Source organism: Canis lupus, chromosome 27, assembly GCF_011100685.1.
Source record: "Canis lupus familiaris isolate Mischka breed German Shepherd chromosome 27, alternate assembly UU_Cfam_GSD_1.0, whole genome shotgun sequence".
Lineage (NCBI taxonomy): Eukaryota > Metazoa > Chordata > Mammalia > Carnivora > Canidae > Canis > Canis lupus.
In genome coordinates this window covers 4845877-4864291 of record NC_049248.1, presented here as the reverse complement: position 1 = coordinate 4864291, position 18415 = coordinate 4845877, and the positions used below count along the sequence as shown (strand labels likewise).

General features: G+C 44.3%; 1 protein-coding gene across 7 annotated transcripts in view; it reads left to right on the top strand.

The window, feature by feature from the left end:
• CRACR2A (calcium release activated channel regulator 2A) overlaps nucleotides 1–18415 on the top strand; it is a 163027-nt gene that overhangs the window by 88968 nt on the left and 55644 nt on the right. For all 7 annotated transcript variants that reach the window (XR_005379744.1, XR_005379745.1, XM_038576493.1 and 4 more), the window contains 4 exons: nucleotides 4538–4609; nucleotides 8058–8103; nucleotides 12779–12885; nucleotides 16016–16334. Coding sequence is in view for 5 of the 7 variants with exons in the window: in XM_038576493.1 (XP_038432421.1) it covers nucleotides 4538–4609; nucleotides 8058–8103; nucleotides 12779–12885; nucleotides 16016–16334 (544 nt within the window). In the remaining 2 variants the exon portion in view is untranslated. The remainder of the gene's footprint in view (nucleotides 1–4537; nucleotides 4610–8057; nucleotides 8104–12778; nucleotides 12886–16015; nucleotides 16335–18415) is intronic.

Here is an 18415-nt window from a genome sequence, read left to right as displayed (position 1 = left end):
TGGCCTGCACGTGTGAGGCAGGATCAAGGGCTAGGTCAGTGTGCTGAGCCTGAGGAATTCCTGGGGACCAGACATTCATCTCATCTTGGGAGCATCAGGTTCTGAGAGCAAATGCACTCCCTGGCAGGCCCAGGACAAGGACCTCACTTGTTTATTTGTTCACACATTTACCTGAATATTCGTTTACTTAGTCACTTGTCAGACATACATTGAACACTGCTCTGCACTGATTACTATGTTATGCATTCAGTGTATCACCCCTATGTCCATAATTTGACATTATTCCCTACGAACTTGATAGCATCCTGATGGGGCAGGTACCATTATTATGCACTCTCTGGAAGAGGAAACTGAGGGTCAGGGGTTTTAAGTAACTGTCACATGATGCTCAGTGCTAGACACATCCGGCTGACTCTCCACAGTGAGTAATGAGCCAGCTAGACAGTAGGACTAACCATCGTTCATTCCTTATTTGCTCATGCTCTCATTCATTCATGCTGCAGGAGGTCACGCGTGCCTAGCCCTGTGCCAGGTATTAGAGAGAGTCTGATTTCAGAGGGCAGCACTACATAGCAGTGCTTGAGTTTTACATACGTTAACTCTTCCCTTGTTCAGAAGGGAAAGCCGTCCCTCCGTCTGACTGCTGACAATATTTGGGTCCATCGGCTTAAATCATTGTTCTGCTGTCTGTTCTGTATGTGCTGTGCTGTACTGCTTGAGACTGATTGGCCAGGGGCAAGAGGAGGACGAAGGAAATGTGTTTGCATGTGGAGTTTTACCCTAGTAAGATTTCTCTAGTTAAGAAAAACAAAAAACAAAAAACAAAACCCTTGTATTCCCTAGTAGCTGACTTAAAGCAAAACAAATCCCTTCACTCCAATTCTTGGATGACCAGTGGCAGGACAGCGTATTTCATGTCAACAAGCAAAATCGGTTCGCCTCATTGAGAGCAGGCCAACAAGGCAAAGGCATTTAACATTACCAACAGAATTAAGGATTCAGGCTCTTAAAATTCAATCAAGTTCTAAAACAACAAACATCTGAAGGCACAAGCATTAGAACAGCAAATGGAAATAAACACCCAGTGCTGGGGTATCACATCACAGCATGAGGATAAGAATCTTTCTGAAGTCTTATCTTAATTAACCGAGCCAAAGACACAATCTCTGGAGGCTGGGAATTGGAAAAGAGGGTTGGGAGGGAGAGATAAATGATTTCAGAACCTCCACGACCTGCTTTCAAAAGGCGTGCAGTGTCTCCTGCAGTCCGAAAGCGTGCCTGGAGCCCAGGAGAGAGTGTCCTGTCCAGGGAGGTCAGGAGACAAGGGCAGTGAAAGCCTCAGAACAAAGCCTTGTTCTCTGTAGAACGAATCCCAGACCAACAATACTGATAGAACCCAAGTGCCCTAATCCACCCCTTCCTTTTACAAACTAGGAAACTGAGGCTCGGTGAGCTGCAGCAGCAGACCCAAAGCCACACAGCTAGTTAATGTCAGAAAATAGGGACAGAACCTAGTTCTCCCAATAGCATGTGCTCCTTCCCACATCTTGCTGCCTGATGTTGCACCGGAGCAGCTGGGAAGGGAGAGGATGCAATTGGGAGATAAAAAGACTTAGTCATTTATCAGCTAGAATTCTGAATGGGCAGAATTAATTTTTCTTTTCTCTGAAGATGCTCAAGAAAGGAGAACTTGATTTTAAAATAAGATAAAGAGAGAACAATCAGACAGGAGAGATAATATAAAGATGAAGGTCAGCTGAAAAACCGTACCTCTTTTTATCTTGTTAATTAATTTTTATGTGGGGGTAGGTAGTTTATGACAAGGCACGAAGGGATGTACACTCAAAAAGAGGCCTGCGTGCCCCCTGCCCCTCCCATGACTCCAGGCCTGTTATCATGCAGAGGTCATCAGTCCTGGGTTCTTGTGGATCCTTCCAGAATGTTCTATGCAAATACAAGCACACACACACACACACACACACACACACACACACACACACAACCTTCATTTACAAAATGGTAGCATGATGTTCTGCATTAGCCTGCACTTTCACTTGACAATATATTTTGGAGATGCTCCCTATCTCATCCCCCTCCAGAAGACAAAGCCAACAGCATTTCTTTAAAGACAACCATAAACCTCTCAGCAGTCACTCCTATGAAAAATACCAAGTTCTTTCCCTTTTTGGTCCACACATTACCAGGTATAAACCTGTATGATGTCTAGTTAGAAGGTCATTTGGTCCAATATCCAAGTGTCATTTTGTTTTTCAGGAATGTCTTTGTTTTTGTTAACACATGAAAAGTCTGAATATGTGTGTATATCTAAACGGATGTATGTATTTGTATTTAGACAAATAGGTAGACATGCATTCCCATAGATATGTAGCATACATGTGTAAGTGAGTGAGTGAGTGTGTGTGTGTGTGTGTGTGTATGTGTGTGGCTTCCAAGGCCAACTGGTGCTATGTGCACAGGACAAACACCTGGAATGCTTCGTTTCTTAGAAATTGGCTCGTAAATCAAACATTCTGCGAGAACACAGACCTCAGATTTCCAAGGAGAGGTTTTCCTCAGCAGGGGCAAAGCCATCTGCCTCTGGTTGAGGATCAGAACGCAGGGCTGGGACGGAGGAACCACAGAGCCATCTGGCTCCCCGGGCACAGCGGCAGCACAGGCAGCCGCGCTCACGTACTGCTAATCACAGCAGAATCCGACACAGGGATTTGGGGACCCGGTTTGGATAATGGAAAATACATTGTTTTCCCTCAAGTTGAAATTAAATATAATTGGTAATAAAATGTTAGGAATTTGAAGCTCTGCAGGAGCTAGAGAACTTTTGTTGCTTAATTAGGATTGTCTGAGGTGAACTTAGAATTTGATTCAGGCTGTTATTGTTGTAGATTGACTTTATAATTATTCTATAAAGGGGGAAAGACCACACAGATACCTTTTAAGGAATCTGATTATGGTGGGTTTGGCCCGAGTCTGGATGGATTAAGCAAACAGGTGCTGTTTTTGCCAGCTCAGTAAATCGCATTGAGGGGGCAGCGGCAGAGGGGTGACTGTCCTTGCCCAGCCCGGGTGTGTGCACAATCCAGGTAGCTGGACAGCCTAGGGAAATGGACGTTTGTGAGGCTGGAAGATGCTCCCTATACTAGAAGCTCTGCTGTGGTTTGGAAATGTGGAACTTCAGGCCTTTTGCAGTAAGCTTAGGGGTGATTTAATCATTTCTAAACCATGGTGCAAAGCACAGAGGGAAGGAGGAAGGCAAAGTTGTGAAGTTCAACGAGGCTTATCCTCCAATGTCATCCAGTTCTGCTTTCCTTTTTTCTTTTTTTCTCCTCCACTCACCCCTTCCTTCCTCTCTTCCTTCCTCCATCCCCACCTTCCTTCTTTCCTCCCCCACTCTCCTTTTGTTTCTTACTGGTATTTATTGACTCTGTCTTTATGCTGGGTGGGCCCTTGGTAGCCTATAGAGATACAAACAAACCAGAGCATACAGGGGCACCTTGGTGGCTCAGCAGCTAAGCCGCTGCCTTTGGCTCAGGTCATGATCCCGGAGTCCTGGGATCAAGTCCTGCATTGGGCTTCTGCTCTTCAGGGAGCCTGCTTCTCCCTCTGCCTGCTGCCCCCACCCCCATAAGTAAATAAAATCTTAAAACAAAACAAAAAAAACAGACCAAACCAGAGCAGCTTCTGCTCACCCTCTAAGTTACTCTCCAGACACCCCACCTAGCTCTGAGCTTCACCCTCCCCTTCCTCAAAACTCCTGATATGATTGACATGCTCATGCTATGATATAAGCATCTGATTATAATTGATACATTTAATCTCTGCTTTGTAGCTAGAGATGAGAAATCCTAAGTTAAAGAAATGAATGGCCAACAGTGGAAACTCCAAAGATCTAGGAACAGATTGGAGGCTTATAGAGGAAGATAGGGAAGGGGAAAGGATTCTTCTGGAGCTCCTGGAAACAAATGAAATCAGCGTCAGGGGAAAAAAAAATACAAGTTCTGTTCTCACCCTCAAGATTGGGCTGGAGAAGAATATTGGTTCTAATTCTCTGAATTCTGGGTAGGATGGGACCAACTAGAGCCCGGGCAGGCAGTGCAGTTATTATGGAGCCCTTTCATGAGTTTGGGAGTTGGAGGTCCTAATTTAGATTAGAACCCTGGCTCAGTCATGGATTGTCTGTGTGACGCGGGGAAAGTTACTGACTCTTTGACTATCTCTGTCTATGAAATGATAGGGGATCATTTGGATCCCCATTGGAAGGGGTCATTTCACCTTCCAAATAGGGAGTGCGTGCTGATTAAGTGAGTTCATGGCTGAAAGCACCTGCACATAGCAGGTGCTCCCCAGAGGAGGCATATTCCTCTAAACCCTCTCCTGTCCCCAGTGTGGGGTACTGCCTGCAGGGTTCCAGGGTGAGGGTCCAAGGCATCTAACTTCAGCACAACCCCTCACACCACACCGTGGTAGCTTACACCCCTAGAATGCAAGCTCATCAATGCTGTGTTTGCCTCTTCCTCAGGGAAGTGTACCGCGTGACAGAGAGCCTGCAGCGTGAGAAGTCGGGACTCCTGAAGCAGCTGGATTTCCTGAGGTGCGTGAGCACTGGTGTGTTCCCAGATCACATCCCAGGTGCCTTGGGTGGGAAGGGCCAATCTGAGAGTCTTCCCTGCCTACGTTCTGGGCAGTCGTAGCCGCTGGCAGAGTGCCCTCATTCGCCCGATCCCCAGCGTATCGTGTGTGGTCCATTCACACACACTCACATCCCTCTCCAGTCTGTGCCTCTGCAGGCAGCTCGGCCTTGTTCTTGGTGGCTCTCTCACAGCACCTTCTGTGGTACTTGCTCCCATAGGAGGGAACTGAATTTTATATAGCACCCTTTCATCTTCAACAAAACTAAGGAGAGGAGGGCAGTTGCTGATGGAGGAATTAACAGAGGAGGAAATTGATAGCAGAGAAATGAAGCAATTTACCAAAAGAGACACAGCTACTCACTGCGGGAGCCAGAATTGAGATCCATATCTGGCTGATTCTCTGGGTTCTTCCATATTCTCTTAATGTCTGTTGAGTGAGAAAATGAATCATGAATAGAGCACAAACAGAACAAAGGAATTTAGAGTCTCCTCAGCTTGCTAAAACTCACTGGAAATTCGAAGTTCATTGGTCTGGGATGTGCTCACCCCAAACCCCAAACCAAACTGGTATGTGGAAAGATGAGATTTTTCACTTTTGCCTGTGAGGTTTCCAGGTTGCAATATGTTCTGTCTGCCAGACACCTGTTGGGCATGGTGATGAGGCACGGGGACTTTGGGTTCTGATTTTTATTTTTCATTTATTTATTTTTTGAGGATTTATTTATTTATTTGGCAGAGAGAGAGAGAGAGAGAGAGAGAGCACAAGCAGGGGGAGCGGCAGAGGGAGAGGGAGAAGCAGGCTCCCTGCTCAGCGGGGCTCTATCCCAGGACCCTGCGATCATGACCTGAGCCGAAGGCCAGTGCTTAATCTGCTGAGCCACCCAGGCACCCTGGGTTCTGATTTTTAAAGTGCAGTGAGTGGACTTAAATCAGGGACACTCTGACTTGTTTTTAGTATTTATTTGTTTGTTCATTTATTTATTTAGAGGTTGAGTGGGGGAGGGGCAAAGGAAGAGAGAGAATCCTCAAGCAGTCTCTGCACTGAGCACGGAGCCTACGTGGGGCTCAGTCTCAGGACCCTGAGATTATGATCTGAGCCGAACTCCAGAGTCACATACTTAACCAACTGAGCCACCCAGGCGCCCCGGTTCTTATTTTGTTTTATTTGAAAGCAAGGTGAGGTTACCGTGTCTGGCATCTGTGATGCTACCCAATTGAAAAGTGCTCCCAGCTGAATGCATTTCAGACTTACTTCACTCAATACATGATTCAAACGGGGCTGCCCAGGCTGGGGGGATGGAATGGGGTTTGGATGTAGCCAAGTTCTAATCCATTTGAGAGCCAATCTTGATTCTTAGGAAGGCTTTGGTGGAAGGAAGAGAACAAGGACACGTTTTGGAGGGTCCCCCCCCCCTTTTTTCTATTGTACTTAGAAGAAAAGGACAGATTGAAAGCGAATGAGCAGAAGAGAATGACAAGGCAGCTTTCTGCATATGGATCTTTTTGACAGAGACTAGCATCTGTGCAGAATCACATGCCTGAAGCCTTTCTGTGCTATTGCTCGCTTACAAGCTTCGAGTCTCCAGCCAGTGGCAGCCCAGATACAACGGAGAAGGCCCCCGTGGCAGATTTTTCCTCCACAGTGAAATCACCGGGTAGTGACAGAGAGCATGGGGAAACTGAGTCAAGGAGAGAGCAAATGCTGGGCAAGGGCTAGCATGAATGTGGAGTTGAGATTGAGGGGAGGAAGCAGGTGGAATCAGGACAGTGGCTGGGATGTGACGGGCTGAGGAAGGGGCAAATGGAAACAATTTCAGGACACTTAGGAACTTGTGCTTTGGAACCTAGCACTGCCTCTTATGACCTTCTGCGACCTTGGGCAATTTTCTTGGGAGTGTTAATTTTCTCATACCTGCCTCCCAGGCTTCTTTTGAGAATCAGATGATGTGTATGAGTGACTATATGCACGGAGATGGCTGCACGAAGCAGGAGACAGCACAGCATACTCCCTGATAGAGACGGGGCTTCCCAGAGCCCTTGAGCCTTCACCCAGGTGCAAGGCTGCTAGCCTGCTTACAGAACCAGGGGTGCCCTGGAAGGAGACAGGCAGAACCGCCACGTGAGCACATCTCCCATGCCCATCCGCATCCACCTCTTGCCTTCTCCAGCGTGGTGGATCATTGCCCCCTACAGCTGGCTCCCAGCTGTGCACTGGAATATCTCACCTTTGTCGAGGACTATTCCAGCATGCATTCTCTCTCCTCCATGGTCAGTTGTGTCCCTTTGACATCTCTTACCTGGTATCTCCTGTCACCACTTCCCCATCCAGCCACTTCTCATCTTTTTAATGGCTTTCAAAAGAATTGCTTATGTTTGCATTCTGTCTCCATTCTTTTCCTCCCTCTTGACGCACTAGTCAGGCTCCTTCTACCTCGATTGCACTGGAAGTGAAACCAGTGACCTCCATGTTGCCTAAAAGAGTGGTCAGTTCTCAGGGCCTCACTCTTGTGTCCAGTAGTGTATTCTTAGCCCAGCATCTGTACTATATAGGGCTCTGTATAAAACGTGAGTCAGATCAGGACACTCTGCTGCCACTGCCCCCCCATGGCCTCATGTCTCATTTGGAGTAAAATCCCAAGTTCCTACAGTGGCCCACAAGACCACGAATGGTCAGGTCTCTACTTGTCCCTCCACCTTTCTCTGATGTCATATCCTAATGGCTCTCCTCTGAGCACTCTTATGCCCTCCCTTCTGCTCCTCACACACATCCAAGAGAGCCTGACTCCAGGCTTTGCCCTTGCTGTCTCCTCTGCCTGTGAAGCTCTTCCAAGCTCAAATACTTGCATCGCTCCCCTCTCCTCCTCAAGCTTCAGATGCTGTCTACCTGAATGCCCTGCTGAAACACCACTGCACCCTCAGACACTCTTTTCCAGTCCCTGGTTTATCTCTCTCAATAGCAGTGACCTCTGCATTAAAGTAAAATTTCCCAAGGACAGGAACTTTTTCTTTTATTTGTTGGTTGTAACCTTGATAGCTAGAACCCTGCTTAGCATGGAATGGGTGCTCAGGAGACAGTTGTTGAGTGAATGCATGCATGCATGAAATAAATGGTCCAGAGAGAGTGCAAGCACCCTATAACAAGTTCACAGGTGCAGCTGGAATTCCTGGTCACCCCCTGATCCTGAAGTGCAGGATCCTGAAAGGCTACTCTGTTTACTCCCTGCCTCCAACTGACTTACAGCTTGACAAACTAACCTCTGTCATAATCCCTAAGGAAAGACATTCTACACTCACTGCGCCTTCCACGTCAAGCTTTTCTCTGCACCTCTCTCACTGGCAAACTGGCTGCTATTGGCTTTATTCACTGCAAACGCCGTGTCTGAATAGATTCCCTTTTTCCATCTGCAGGGAAAGAAACAAGCACCTTCGGGATGAACGGGACATACATTTTCAGGTAATTGCTCTGTGATCCTTTTCCCGACAGCATTTGGGTTCACTGGTAGTCAGAGCCCATGCTGGGACAGGCCCAAGAATGTCCATGACGTCAGGCTCATTTTTTTAATAATAAAAATGCACAGGGTGGCCTACTGAGTAGCAGTGTGTGAATTTTCTATGAAGTAACACACTTTCCTCTTGGCATACAGAGACTAAAATATTTGGGAGGATCACAGATTTCCTGGACATGGAAAGCCAGGAGATGGCACAGTTAAAATGTCATGATCACTTTTAATGAAAATGCTCACAGGTTTTTCTTTTCTTCATTAAAATTTTTATCTCTTGATGAAAATTTTGCATTCTTATACCATCATAGAATGAATTAAAAATGTATATTTCACTATTACCATAGTTGATTTTAAATACATATATTTTACCCTATGGGGACCCCTGCTCCTCTATACCTGAACTTACATACTCTCCCAAATACCACAGAGTGCCATATCAATTTATAATAGGTCTTCACTTTGAGCCACATTGAACAAAATCCAAGATTCCATGCTCTCCTACTCATCCTCCTCTTTAGGTAGGAGTCACTGGATGCTCTGAAGGGAAGGAAAAGGAGGGCAGGACTCACTGATGTAACTTCCTAATCATCAGGATCTAGCACATGGTGAATTTCCCATATGTCCTGGGAAAATCATTAGCTTCCCCAACCATGATCCCAACTCTCACATGAGGAAAGGGAATTCCTATCCTTTTCTCCATATTATAGGGATTTTTGAGAAAAACTCTTGGAAAGAGGAGGGTCATGGTCTCTGGGCTCTGAGCTGGACAGTGGCCTGAATGTGGTCAGCATAAGGTGGGTGGTTTGCTATGAATTAGGTCTGGCCTGGTTTACAACTGCAAATCCCTGGGGGGAACCTTGTTATACCCCTATTTCTTTCCTGTCACTGATTGGCAGCAAACTTCTCTACCGCCCACCTCTATGTACTATCAGAGCAACACTTAAGCCTACACGTTTGTTTGATGATGATAATAGTTATAATTGTTTTAGAAGTAACACTGAATTTATTTTAAAACTTAAAACCAAATGTCACCCTAATTCCTTGGCCTCACTTCCTTTCACCTGCCAAACTCATTTTGCTTTGAAAAGGGAATGGAATTAAGAAGCCTAGTGGGGAATAGAAGAAAGAGGGATAAAATCATGTTCATGCTGGATAATAATTAAAGATTAATTTGGAATCATTATAGCCATACCTTCAGGGGCCCTGGGAGCACTGCAGCCCCTCCTTCTCTCATTAAGAATCACTGGGAATTGTGGGGGATGATTGGTTAATGAAAGATTCTTCCTGTGATCTAACTCCCCCTCATGTCCTGGAAGACATCTGCTGGGGAACATTGTGAGCAGGGCTGCAAGCCCCCACTCACTGCAGGGCACTGGCCTAATCGATCCCCTGAGCTGGTCTCTTTCTCATTTCTGGGGCTTTGGAAATAGAGAGGAGTTGGAGCCAAACCAAGGAGTGTGTTTTAAAGATGCACAGTTGTTTCTGCCCATAAATACTTCCCTATGCATTCCACGTAATCTCTTCTCCTTGTCATCTTGCAAATCGTCAGTACTCCTGTGAAGGGTAACGGGGTGGACTCCAGTCTCTAAACTGTGTATTGAATCATTGCATTGGATTATTGGGTGGGAGATGGAGGGATCCTGAGGAGAAGACATAGCAAAGGGAAAAAGTAAGAGAATGCTCACAAGGAGACCAGCTGGCACCTCCATCTTGGACTTCCTAGCCTCTAGAATGAGATTTTACAACTTTTCATCCGACAAAAAAAAAAGGATCGCCTTGAGCCAGAATATACGTGAGTCCTTCCACTGTGAAAGTTACCATGAACTTGCAAAACAGCTTTCACAGCAGGAGGAGGCAAGAGAACAGGCATGCTGAAATGAGCACTTACTTTTGGCATCGATCAGCTTCTCTCTTGGTGAAATATCAGAAGAAAGTTGCTCCTTTACTTTGGCAACATCCTTTGGATGTAAGAAGTCAAATAAACTTCGTCCAGTCAAGCTAGCCTATTTATAAGGTAGATGTTCATTTAAATTCAGTACCATAATTTTTCTACATTTCTTCATATAAACATATGGTAAATACTGTTAAAAGGGTTTTCTTAAGCTCAAAGATACATCTACCACACTGTGTGACATAAACTTAGTAAAGCTCAGTGATACTTGTAGATAGAAATGCATGCACACAAAACAGATCTGGAAACACACAATGAACCCTTGTTAACATCCCCCAATTCACTTGTTACTTCTAAATCACATTATGATTAAATTTTCTTATTCTTGATAAAGGTAAAGAGATTGTATTTATAAAAAAAAAATGTCCTGGAAAAGGGTGTGGCCACAATGCATCTTCAAGAGATACTCAGGACCCTTCAACTTCTCCTTGACCAACTCATGAGAAAAGTGGCCCACACCCTTTGAGCCATGTCTTCATGGTTGGAACAGAAATACATAGAGAGGAGGTGCAGGAGGGCCTACAGGTACAGGTTGACCAGGTAGTTAATGGCTGCTTCCACCTTGGTGGAATAATTCTGACAATCATGGTTAACTGGTAATAAGGAGCAAAGCTCAAAAAACTTAACTGGTTTCAGAGGCCGAGGATAGCTGAGAAATAGCTCTTATGGCAACTAGAAAAGAGGTTAGAGGGTGGCCAGAGGCTGGAAATAAGGGTGTCCCTGGGTCTGTTCCATCCCAACACTGTTGGAAGCAAGAAGTAGATCAATGGGACTACTAGGCATACTTCAGTAATATTAAGAGAACATTCATTTCAAAAATCAAGTTGCTTAGTAGGGTCACAGGCTATAGGCTCCTGAGGGAGATCTGCAGTATAGACCTTGGGTAGAAACCTGAGTTGGGGATCCCTGGGTGGCTCAGCGGTTTAGCACCTGCCTTCAGCCCCGGGCATGATGCTGGAGTCCCGGGATCAAGTCCCACATCGGGCTCCATGCATGGAGCCTGCTTCCTCCTCTGCCTGTGTCTCTGTCTCTCATCTCTCATGAATAAATAAAATAAAATCTTTAAAAAAAAATTAAAAAAAAGAAATAAAAAGAAACTCTACGGAAGGTGCAAGCACCTCTAGCATAGAGCTTGCCTTTAAAAAAAAAATTTTTTGAAGAAAAACATTTTTTATTTTCGAAACTTTGCCATGAACGTACATACAACACTAAATTAAATTAGATCCCTTCATGAGCTGCCTGTATGTCATGAAGCACATATGAAAAAAACATATGTAAGCTTTAGGGTAAAAGTTAACAAGGAATCAGAGTATCTTCCAAAAAAGGGGGGCAGGGGAACAGTTAAATTAAAAATCATAGCTTTCATTTTATAAAAAATAGTTTGAATAATCTTCTTATAAATGTTTAACGCTTACAAAAGCAGGAAATACATCTAAAATAGTCTTTTTAACACAGATTCATTAGTACATTGTGGTTATGGTCAGAAAACAACTAAAATGGCATTTCAGTAGTCTGCATTCTCTTCTCAGCAAATTCCACATAGAATTTAACCAATTTGCAATTCAAAATAAGATTTAACTGCCAGCAAGGCCAGACTAGTTGTAATTAGTACCTGAATATTAACCTCTGTTCCATTTAATATATTGTACTAAAATTTTAAATACAGCTCAATGATAGTACTGATAACAATACTTGACTGCACGGTTACCACCCATGACTACTGCACTGAAAGCTAAAATATACTTTGGTCAGTAAATTAAAAAAGATATAAATCAAATAATAAGGCCAGAAAACTTGTTTAAGAATCAGTTTCCTGACCTTAAGTAAACTTCAAATACATCGACAAGGCAAGGAAAATATAATTAATTATACAGAGGTCTCTATTTTTTAATCATTTGGCATTTTATATTAACACTTTCCTTGTTTAAAATAGTATTTTATACTCTCATGCACTGATTATCATAGCTGTCTATGTCTATTTTTTTTTTTAAATTATGTAACCCCAAGTACAGTTGAGGGAGGGCTACTAATTTCCAGAACTCTCCCTGCAGAGGAGACCCTGCAAACCAAACAGGCAAATGATTCAAGCCAATAGGGGGCCTCGCGGGAGGAGCTAGCTTTCAGATGTGCCAGGGAAGGACCAGGGGGTCAATGCTGGGGCCTTTCTACTGATTGTACGGCCCAGTGTGAGCTGTAAGTTCTATTTTTTTTCTTTATGCCAGATATGGTTATATGAACAGCTTTCAAAATGAGAAAGAAAGCCTTCGCTTTTGCTGTACTTTGCTTTTGTGGGATCCTCAAGGCCTTTCAGAGAGCTGTTTCCCACAGCAAGAGAACAACAGAGAAATCAGTTGTACTTTAGAGCGTGGTGTGTGGGTCTCTAACTTGTTCAGGTGGAAGAGCTCCCTTACAACTTGGCAAGATCCTGGCGATAAAAGGCAGTGTTGGAGGATGGCAGTGGTTGCAGGTTTTTTTTTTTTTTTTTTTTGTTTTTTTTTAGATCCCAACCAAACTAAGTGAAAGTCGTCTTGTACTGAGAAGCCAAAACCAAAACTTCTAATTTTGGAATTTTGTTTAGAACCTGACCTGTGAAGGGGGGAAGTGGAGCCCTTTTGGGGCTCCACAGTAGGGCAAATCAGCAGGTGTGGATCTGAGGGCACTTTGTGTTTCTACAGAAAGATAAGGCGGCCAAGGCAAACACAGCTGCTTCCAAAGCAAACTGGAAACAGAGATCTGGCTCTGTGATAGGCAAATATGTGGATGGCAGAGGGATCCTTAGGAGGTAAGTCATCCTGGATTTCTTCATTCATTATGTGTTCCTTTGTCTTGCACCTCCTGGGAGATGGCTCTGAGCGCATAGGTTGGCTCTCAAGAAGTGGCCCCAGTGGGGAAGCCCAGAGCCAGTTGCACTCACTCCCCTTGAATCTCAGAGGACATGTTCCTTCCTGTTCTGACATCCAGGTGTCAGGAGGACTGCGCAGAGCAGATCTCTAGGACAGGACATTGTCTTCTAGTATGTGCCTGCAGATAGGAACCAAAGAGGTGCCGGAAATTAGAAGAGTAGAGAAAGAAGGGAGATGAAAGGTGTCAAGGGAGAGAGGTGGAACGTGGCTGGAAGATAGTCTGCTCTCTGTCAAGCAGAATGGATGCACTTGGTTTTTTGGGGACATGACATTTTGGCTCTGAAGGGTAATTAAAGTGTGGCATGGTGTCTCCAACAGTTGAGCTCCTTTGCACACAGGAATGGGGCCCGTGCTTGACACATTCCTCTCAATGCTTCATATTTAATGTTACCTCACAGATAACATTTTTGGTTGCGATTAGACAGCACAATAATCGAGTTTGAGTCCCGAGAGGAGTGGCTCGTTGCACATTGAGAGAGACAAGCCAGTCCTCTGCCCTCTCTTCTTTTTTGGCATGTGTTCCATCCACATAGACAGCCACAAAAAGGCAAAGGCAACCAGACCCCTAAATATCAAAGGTAGGGAGAAAGTTCACGAATTTGCTCATCCAGGAGACCCTGAGGACAGCAGCATGAAATACACAATACAAAAAAGGGAAGTGACTTTGGAGACCCTGACAAGCACCTTGGTCAAATCTTTGGACCCAATTATCCTCAATTCCTTTTCTAAATAGCTCAGCAAAGGGATACAACTTGGGATCCAAGTTTTTGCAATAATAGTTGGCCTGTTGGTTGCTCAGCGCTGAATATATTCATTCAATAGACATTCACTGCTTGCTTGCTGTGTAACCGACATTCTTTTCAGTTCTGTGAAGACTCCAAAACTAAACACGAATCCTGCCATATCCATATTGAGTGCCTACTATGGGCAAGATATTATGCTCTGTGCTAGAGTGGTGAGCTAAACCCTAGCTTTCCTGGAGCTTAGGGTTGAGTAAAAGAAAAAGAAACAGTAATCATATAAGTAACAAATCATGCACCCCAAATTCCAATACAGACTTTGGCAGAGACCACCACTGTCTGCTGCTCATACGTAGCCGTTGGTGGCAAAACCAAAAATGAATTTAGTCATGCTAAGCTGAGAGTATTACAGGATGTCAGTAGTGTTTGAGAATTTCCCAAATCAAAAGCATTTTCTAAGAAATGCTTCATTTTAGGGCTGTTTCCCTAGTCATTTTTTTTTTCTGGTTGCAAGGCCTTCCAAACAACATGCTGTGTGTGTATGGGCACACTGGATTGCATGTGCACACATGCGTGTACTTGTGTGTGTCAGCAGAGTGAAAATGGATTGGAATACTAATTGTGTTCTAAAGCGGATAAGCCATCAGTAGGCTTGTTAGACTATAGAAGAAATTTGTTGGAAAGAGGACAGTCAGCTTCTATTAAAAACTATGATTTTATAAATAAAGGAGAAGGTCCCTGAATTGCTACAAAATTCTTTATTTTGTATCAAGGGACCCAAATTAAGTCACCGTTTTTGTGAGCAAGCACTCTCTTATCTTTCAGAGTTGCACTTGACTTCAGAACAATGATACATGCAGTTTTTTCTTTTCCCTTCCTATTATTGGTTCTTAGGAATAATAACTTTTATAAGCCAGGGGGCAAAATGAAAGGAGCTTCACTGTTTTTCATATCATGTGACCCTCATCTATCTTCTTTCTCCTTTGGCCCTGTCACCTGCTCACCTAATTTGCATTCCGTTTTTTTTTTTTTTTCTAATCCTTGCATGCGTGTGTGTGCATGTGTGTTTCACTTTTGGACTTAAGGTTCTCCCTGCCAGATTTCCATTTAAAACCCTTCTCAGCTTTAACTGTTTATTCACAGAGACTTGACTTCCTGTGCCAGGAAGTGAGGCCTTTGCTCTCAAAACCTGAAAATACAGCCTGTGCATTGGCTCATATCTGGTTGCCCAATTTCCTCTACCTCCTACTGCTTTCCCTTGTTCTTGATGCTTCTGGAAGCAAATATGCATGTAGGCCTCTGAGGCCACTTATTCCGGACACTGACTAGCAGGGTCATTGAAAGAGAAAGGTAGGAAAGGCAGGTAGAGGGGCCCTGCCTGACTTCCTTGCTACCCAAAGCCCATCCACAAATGGGCAGTTGCTTCTGAGCCAGTGGTGGGGGCTCCTCACAGAGCAGCAACACCTCCTCACTCATTTTGCTGAGGACTATTTTGTGAAGACATCTGTTTTTATGCATTGTCTTATTACTGAGATAGGCAAGGCAGATGAGCCACATTCCATGGTGAGGAAACTGAGGCTGGAAGAGTTGAAGTGTTTTCTTTAGTGTCGCAGTCAGTAAGGGCTGGTGTCAGGACTACAGCCAAGGTCACCTGATTATTAACTAAAGATGCTTTATTTCCAGATCTTTTATGCTCCTTTCTTTATATCCTTTACTACCCCTTTTTGGCACTTCTCACAGCTTGTTGAAGTGTATATAGTTGTGCCATTACTGCTTCAGCCCCCCACTAGCTGAACATTCCATGAGGATGGGGTTGTGTTCATCTGTGCATGACTGTGTCATTAGCTAAATACCTGGTGCTCATCATCCTCACAACACCTCCATCATCATCATCACCATCATTATCGTCACCACCAACTTCACCATCAACACCACCTTCATCATCATCATCACCATTGCCTTCATCACCACTGCCTTCATCAGCATCACACCACCTCCATCATCATCACCACCACCTTCAGCATTATCATCGCCACTACCTTATTACATTCATATTCATTAAGCACTTACAGAAGTGTATTGGGTGAATGGGCTAAAGAATGTTGGATCTGTTTGGTTTTCTTTTCCTTTCCTGGAGCTCTCTGCCCCTAAGGTTTGATGCTCTTCAGTTAGTTGTTTGTCACAGAGCTATCAGGCATCTCTCCAGTTTCCATATTGATATATGTTATTATATTCTCCCCATTTCTCTTTCTTCTCTACTCCAAAATAGCCAGTCAGAGGAGGAAGAAGATGTATTTGGCCTCTCCAGGAGGAGAAGCTCCCTAGGCCTGAGTGGATATCCCTTTCCAGAAGAGGAGCCAGGGGCTGGGGGTCCATTCCCCCGGGCATTCCGCAGAATCATCTCCATTGAAGAAGACCCCCTTCCCCAGCTCCTGGATGGCAGTTTCGAGCAGCCATTGAGCAAATGTCCAGAAGAGGAAGAGGTCTCCCAGCAGAGGGTGCAAGGACAAAGCCAGCAGACCAGACCTTTGGAACCCATGCCTACCTCTCCTCGTGGGCAACCTGTTGGAAAAGAAGCCTTGTCTAAAGTAAGGACACATCCTGTGTTCGTTTGTAGGTGTCACTCTTATGCCTGTCCATTGCATTTAAACCCAAGAGCCCCAAAGGCATCTCAGGAAGTCAGATGTGGCTGGTCTCATGAATCACCATATTTGTGTCCTTCAGATACCAGCTTGCTCTATTGGACTGAGGGTCACTGGGGAGACTCAGGGGTCCTAGTAAATTCTCTTTATAACTTCTGTGGTTTGCCCTATTCCCCACCCTATGTTCTCTTTTCTGATTCAGATTCAAAAGCATTTACTGAATAACTACTTTAGACAGACACTTTGCTTGGCTCTTAGCATAAAACATCACATACTTTTAAAATTACACATCTTCCCTTATATTTTGTAACTGTTCTCAGCAAAACCAATCATTGCTTTGTAAAGTTTGTGTACCATCATTTTTCTCTAGGTTCCCAATCAGCTAATCTTCCTTTCATTCCCAAATGCCCTGCTTATCCCTCCCTTCAGGGTGATCCTCCTCTCTTCTACCTCCCTGCTGCACTCCCTACCAGAGCTTCTTGATCAATTCTGTAGGATAAGGAGGCCATAGTAAGCATCTTCCTCTGGTTCATGGAGATGATGTTCCTCATCTCATTTGTGACCCAGGAATAGACTCCACAAGCCCTTTACCTCCTACTTGACTGTCTAAAAGGCTACAGAAATGTCCATGACAATGTGAAAGAGGCTCTTCCCTGTATACTGGGGCAACTCTCTAGGACTGAGCCATTGCCACTTGACCATTTCCAAGGGCCATATTAGCATGTTTGCCAGGAAAGCTTTACAACAACTGCAGGGACTTCTTGGCATTGGTTGTCATTTTGGGTACTGGGTTAAGATCTGTGCATATGTATCCCTTCTCCAAAGGGCCTTGGGCCAGGGGGAGAGTGAGAGTTGGATGGCCCCAGAGGTGGGTAGCAGCCCTTCCCTTCCACATACCCTCCCACATCCCCCTCAGCACAGACCTACACTTGGAGGCAGGGGGCACACTGGGGTTTTAAATACCCCACACTATGCTCCAAAGGTAAAAGTATCAAGAGGGAGGGGATGGAATAAAGGAAAAACTAAGCATCTGTGTGTGCTGGGCCATGTGATCTGATGGGGCACATCAGAAAGGTCTATTCCCCTGGGAAGTAGAAGCCCAGGGTGTGAGGCTTGGTCCCGCCCCCGAGGAACATGAGCCCATCTTCTTTCCATGTGCTCTCATTTGGGCGCTGGCTCCACCAGGGGTGCTACCATCCAGTCTGGGATGGCAGCTGCAGCAGAGAGGAAATATGCTCTCTAAGAAGTCACATAGCAGCTTCAACAGAGGGTCTACTCTTTGGAAGAGTGCTATGAGGCAGGCCCTTCCATGCCAGGCTGCTGAAGCATAAATCAGTACAAGCTTTCTGGAAAGTAGTTTGATGACAGGAATCAAGGACTTAGAAATTCTATATTCTTTGAACCAGCACTTCTACTCCTACCAATTTTTCCTAATAACCAAATTCAGACAAAGATTTAATTCAAAAATGGTTATGTATATTAGCAAACACTTGACAAAATTCAATAGAATATCATAGCACTGTTAAAAATCACATTTTCAAGGCGCACCTTAGGTGGCTTAGTCAGTTGAGTGTCAGCCTTCAGCTCAGGTCATGATCTCAGGGTCCTGGGATCGAGCCCAGAGTCCAGCTCTGCACTCAGCAGGGAATCTGCTTCTCCCTCTCCTTCTGCCCCCTCTCAGTTTGTCCTCAGCTCTCTCTCTCTTTCAAATAAATAAATAAAATCTAAAAAGAAATCACATTTTTAAGAAACCTGAGTAAATCAGAAATATTTATAATTTAATAATATATGAGAAAGTAGAATAAATGTCTATAATTGATTTAAATAAAACATATTCATCCATCTATATAGAAAAAAGCCTGGAAGAAATGCATTCAAATATGAATAGTGACCATTTCCTGGTGACAGAGTAATTATGAATAATTATTGTTTTCTTCTCTACATTTCTGTTTTTCCTAGTTTTAAAAATTAGCATGCATTACTTTTATTTTCTTAAAGCTTTTTTTCCAATGGTAAGACAGAGAATG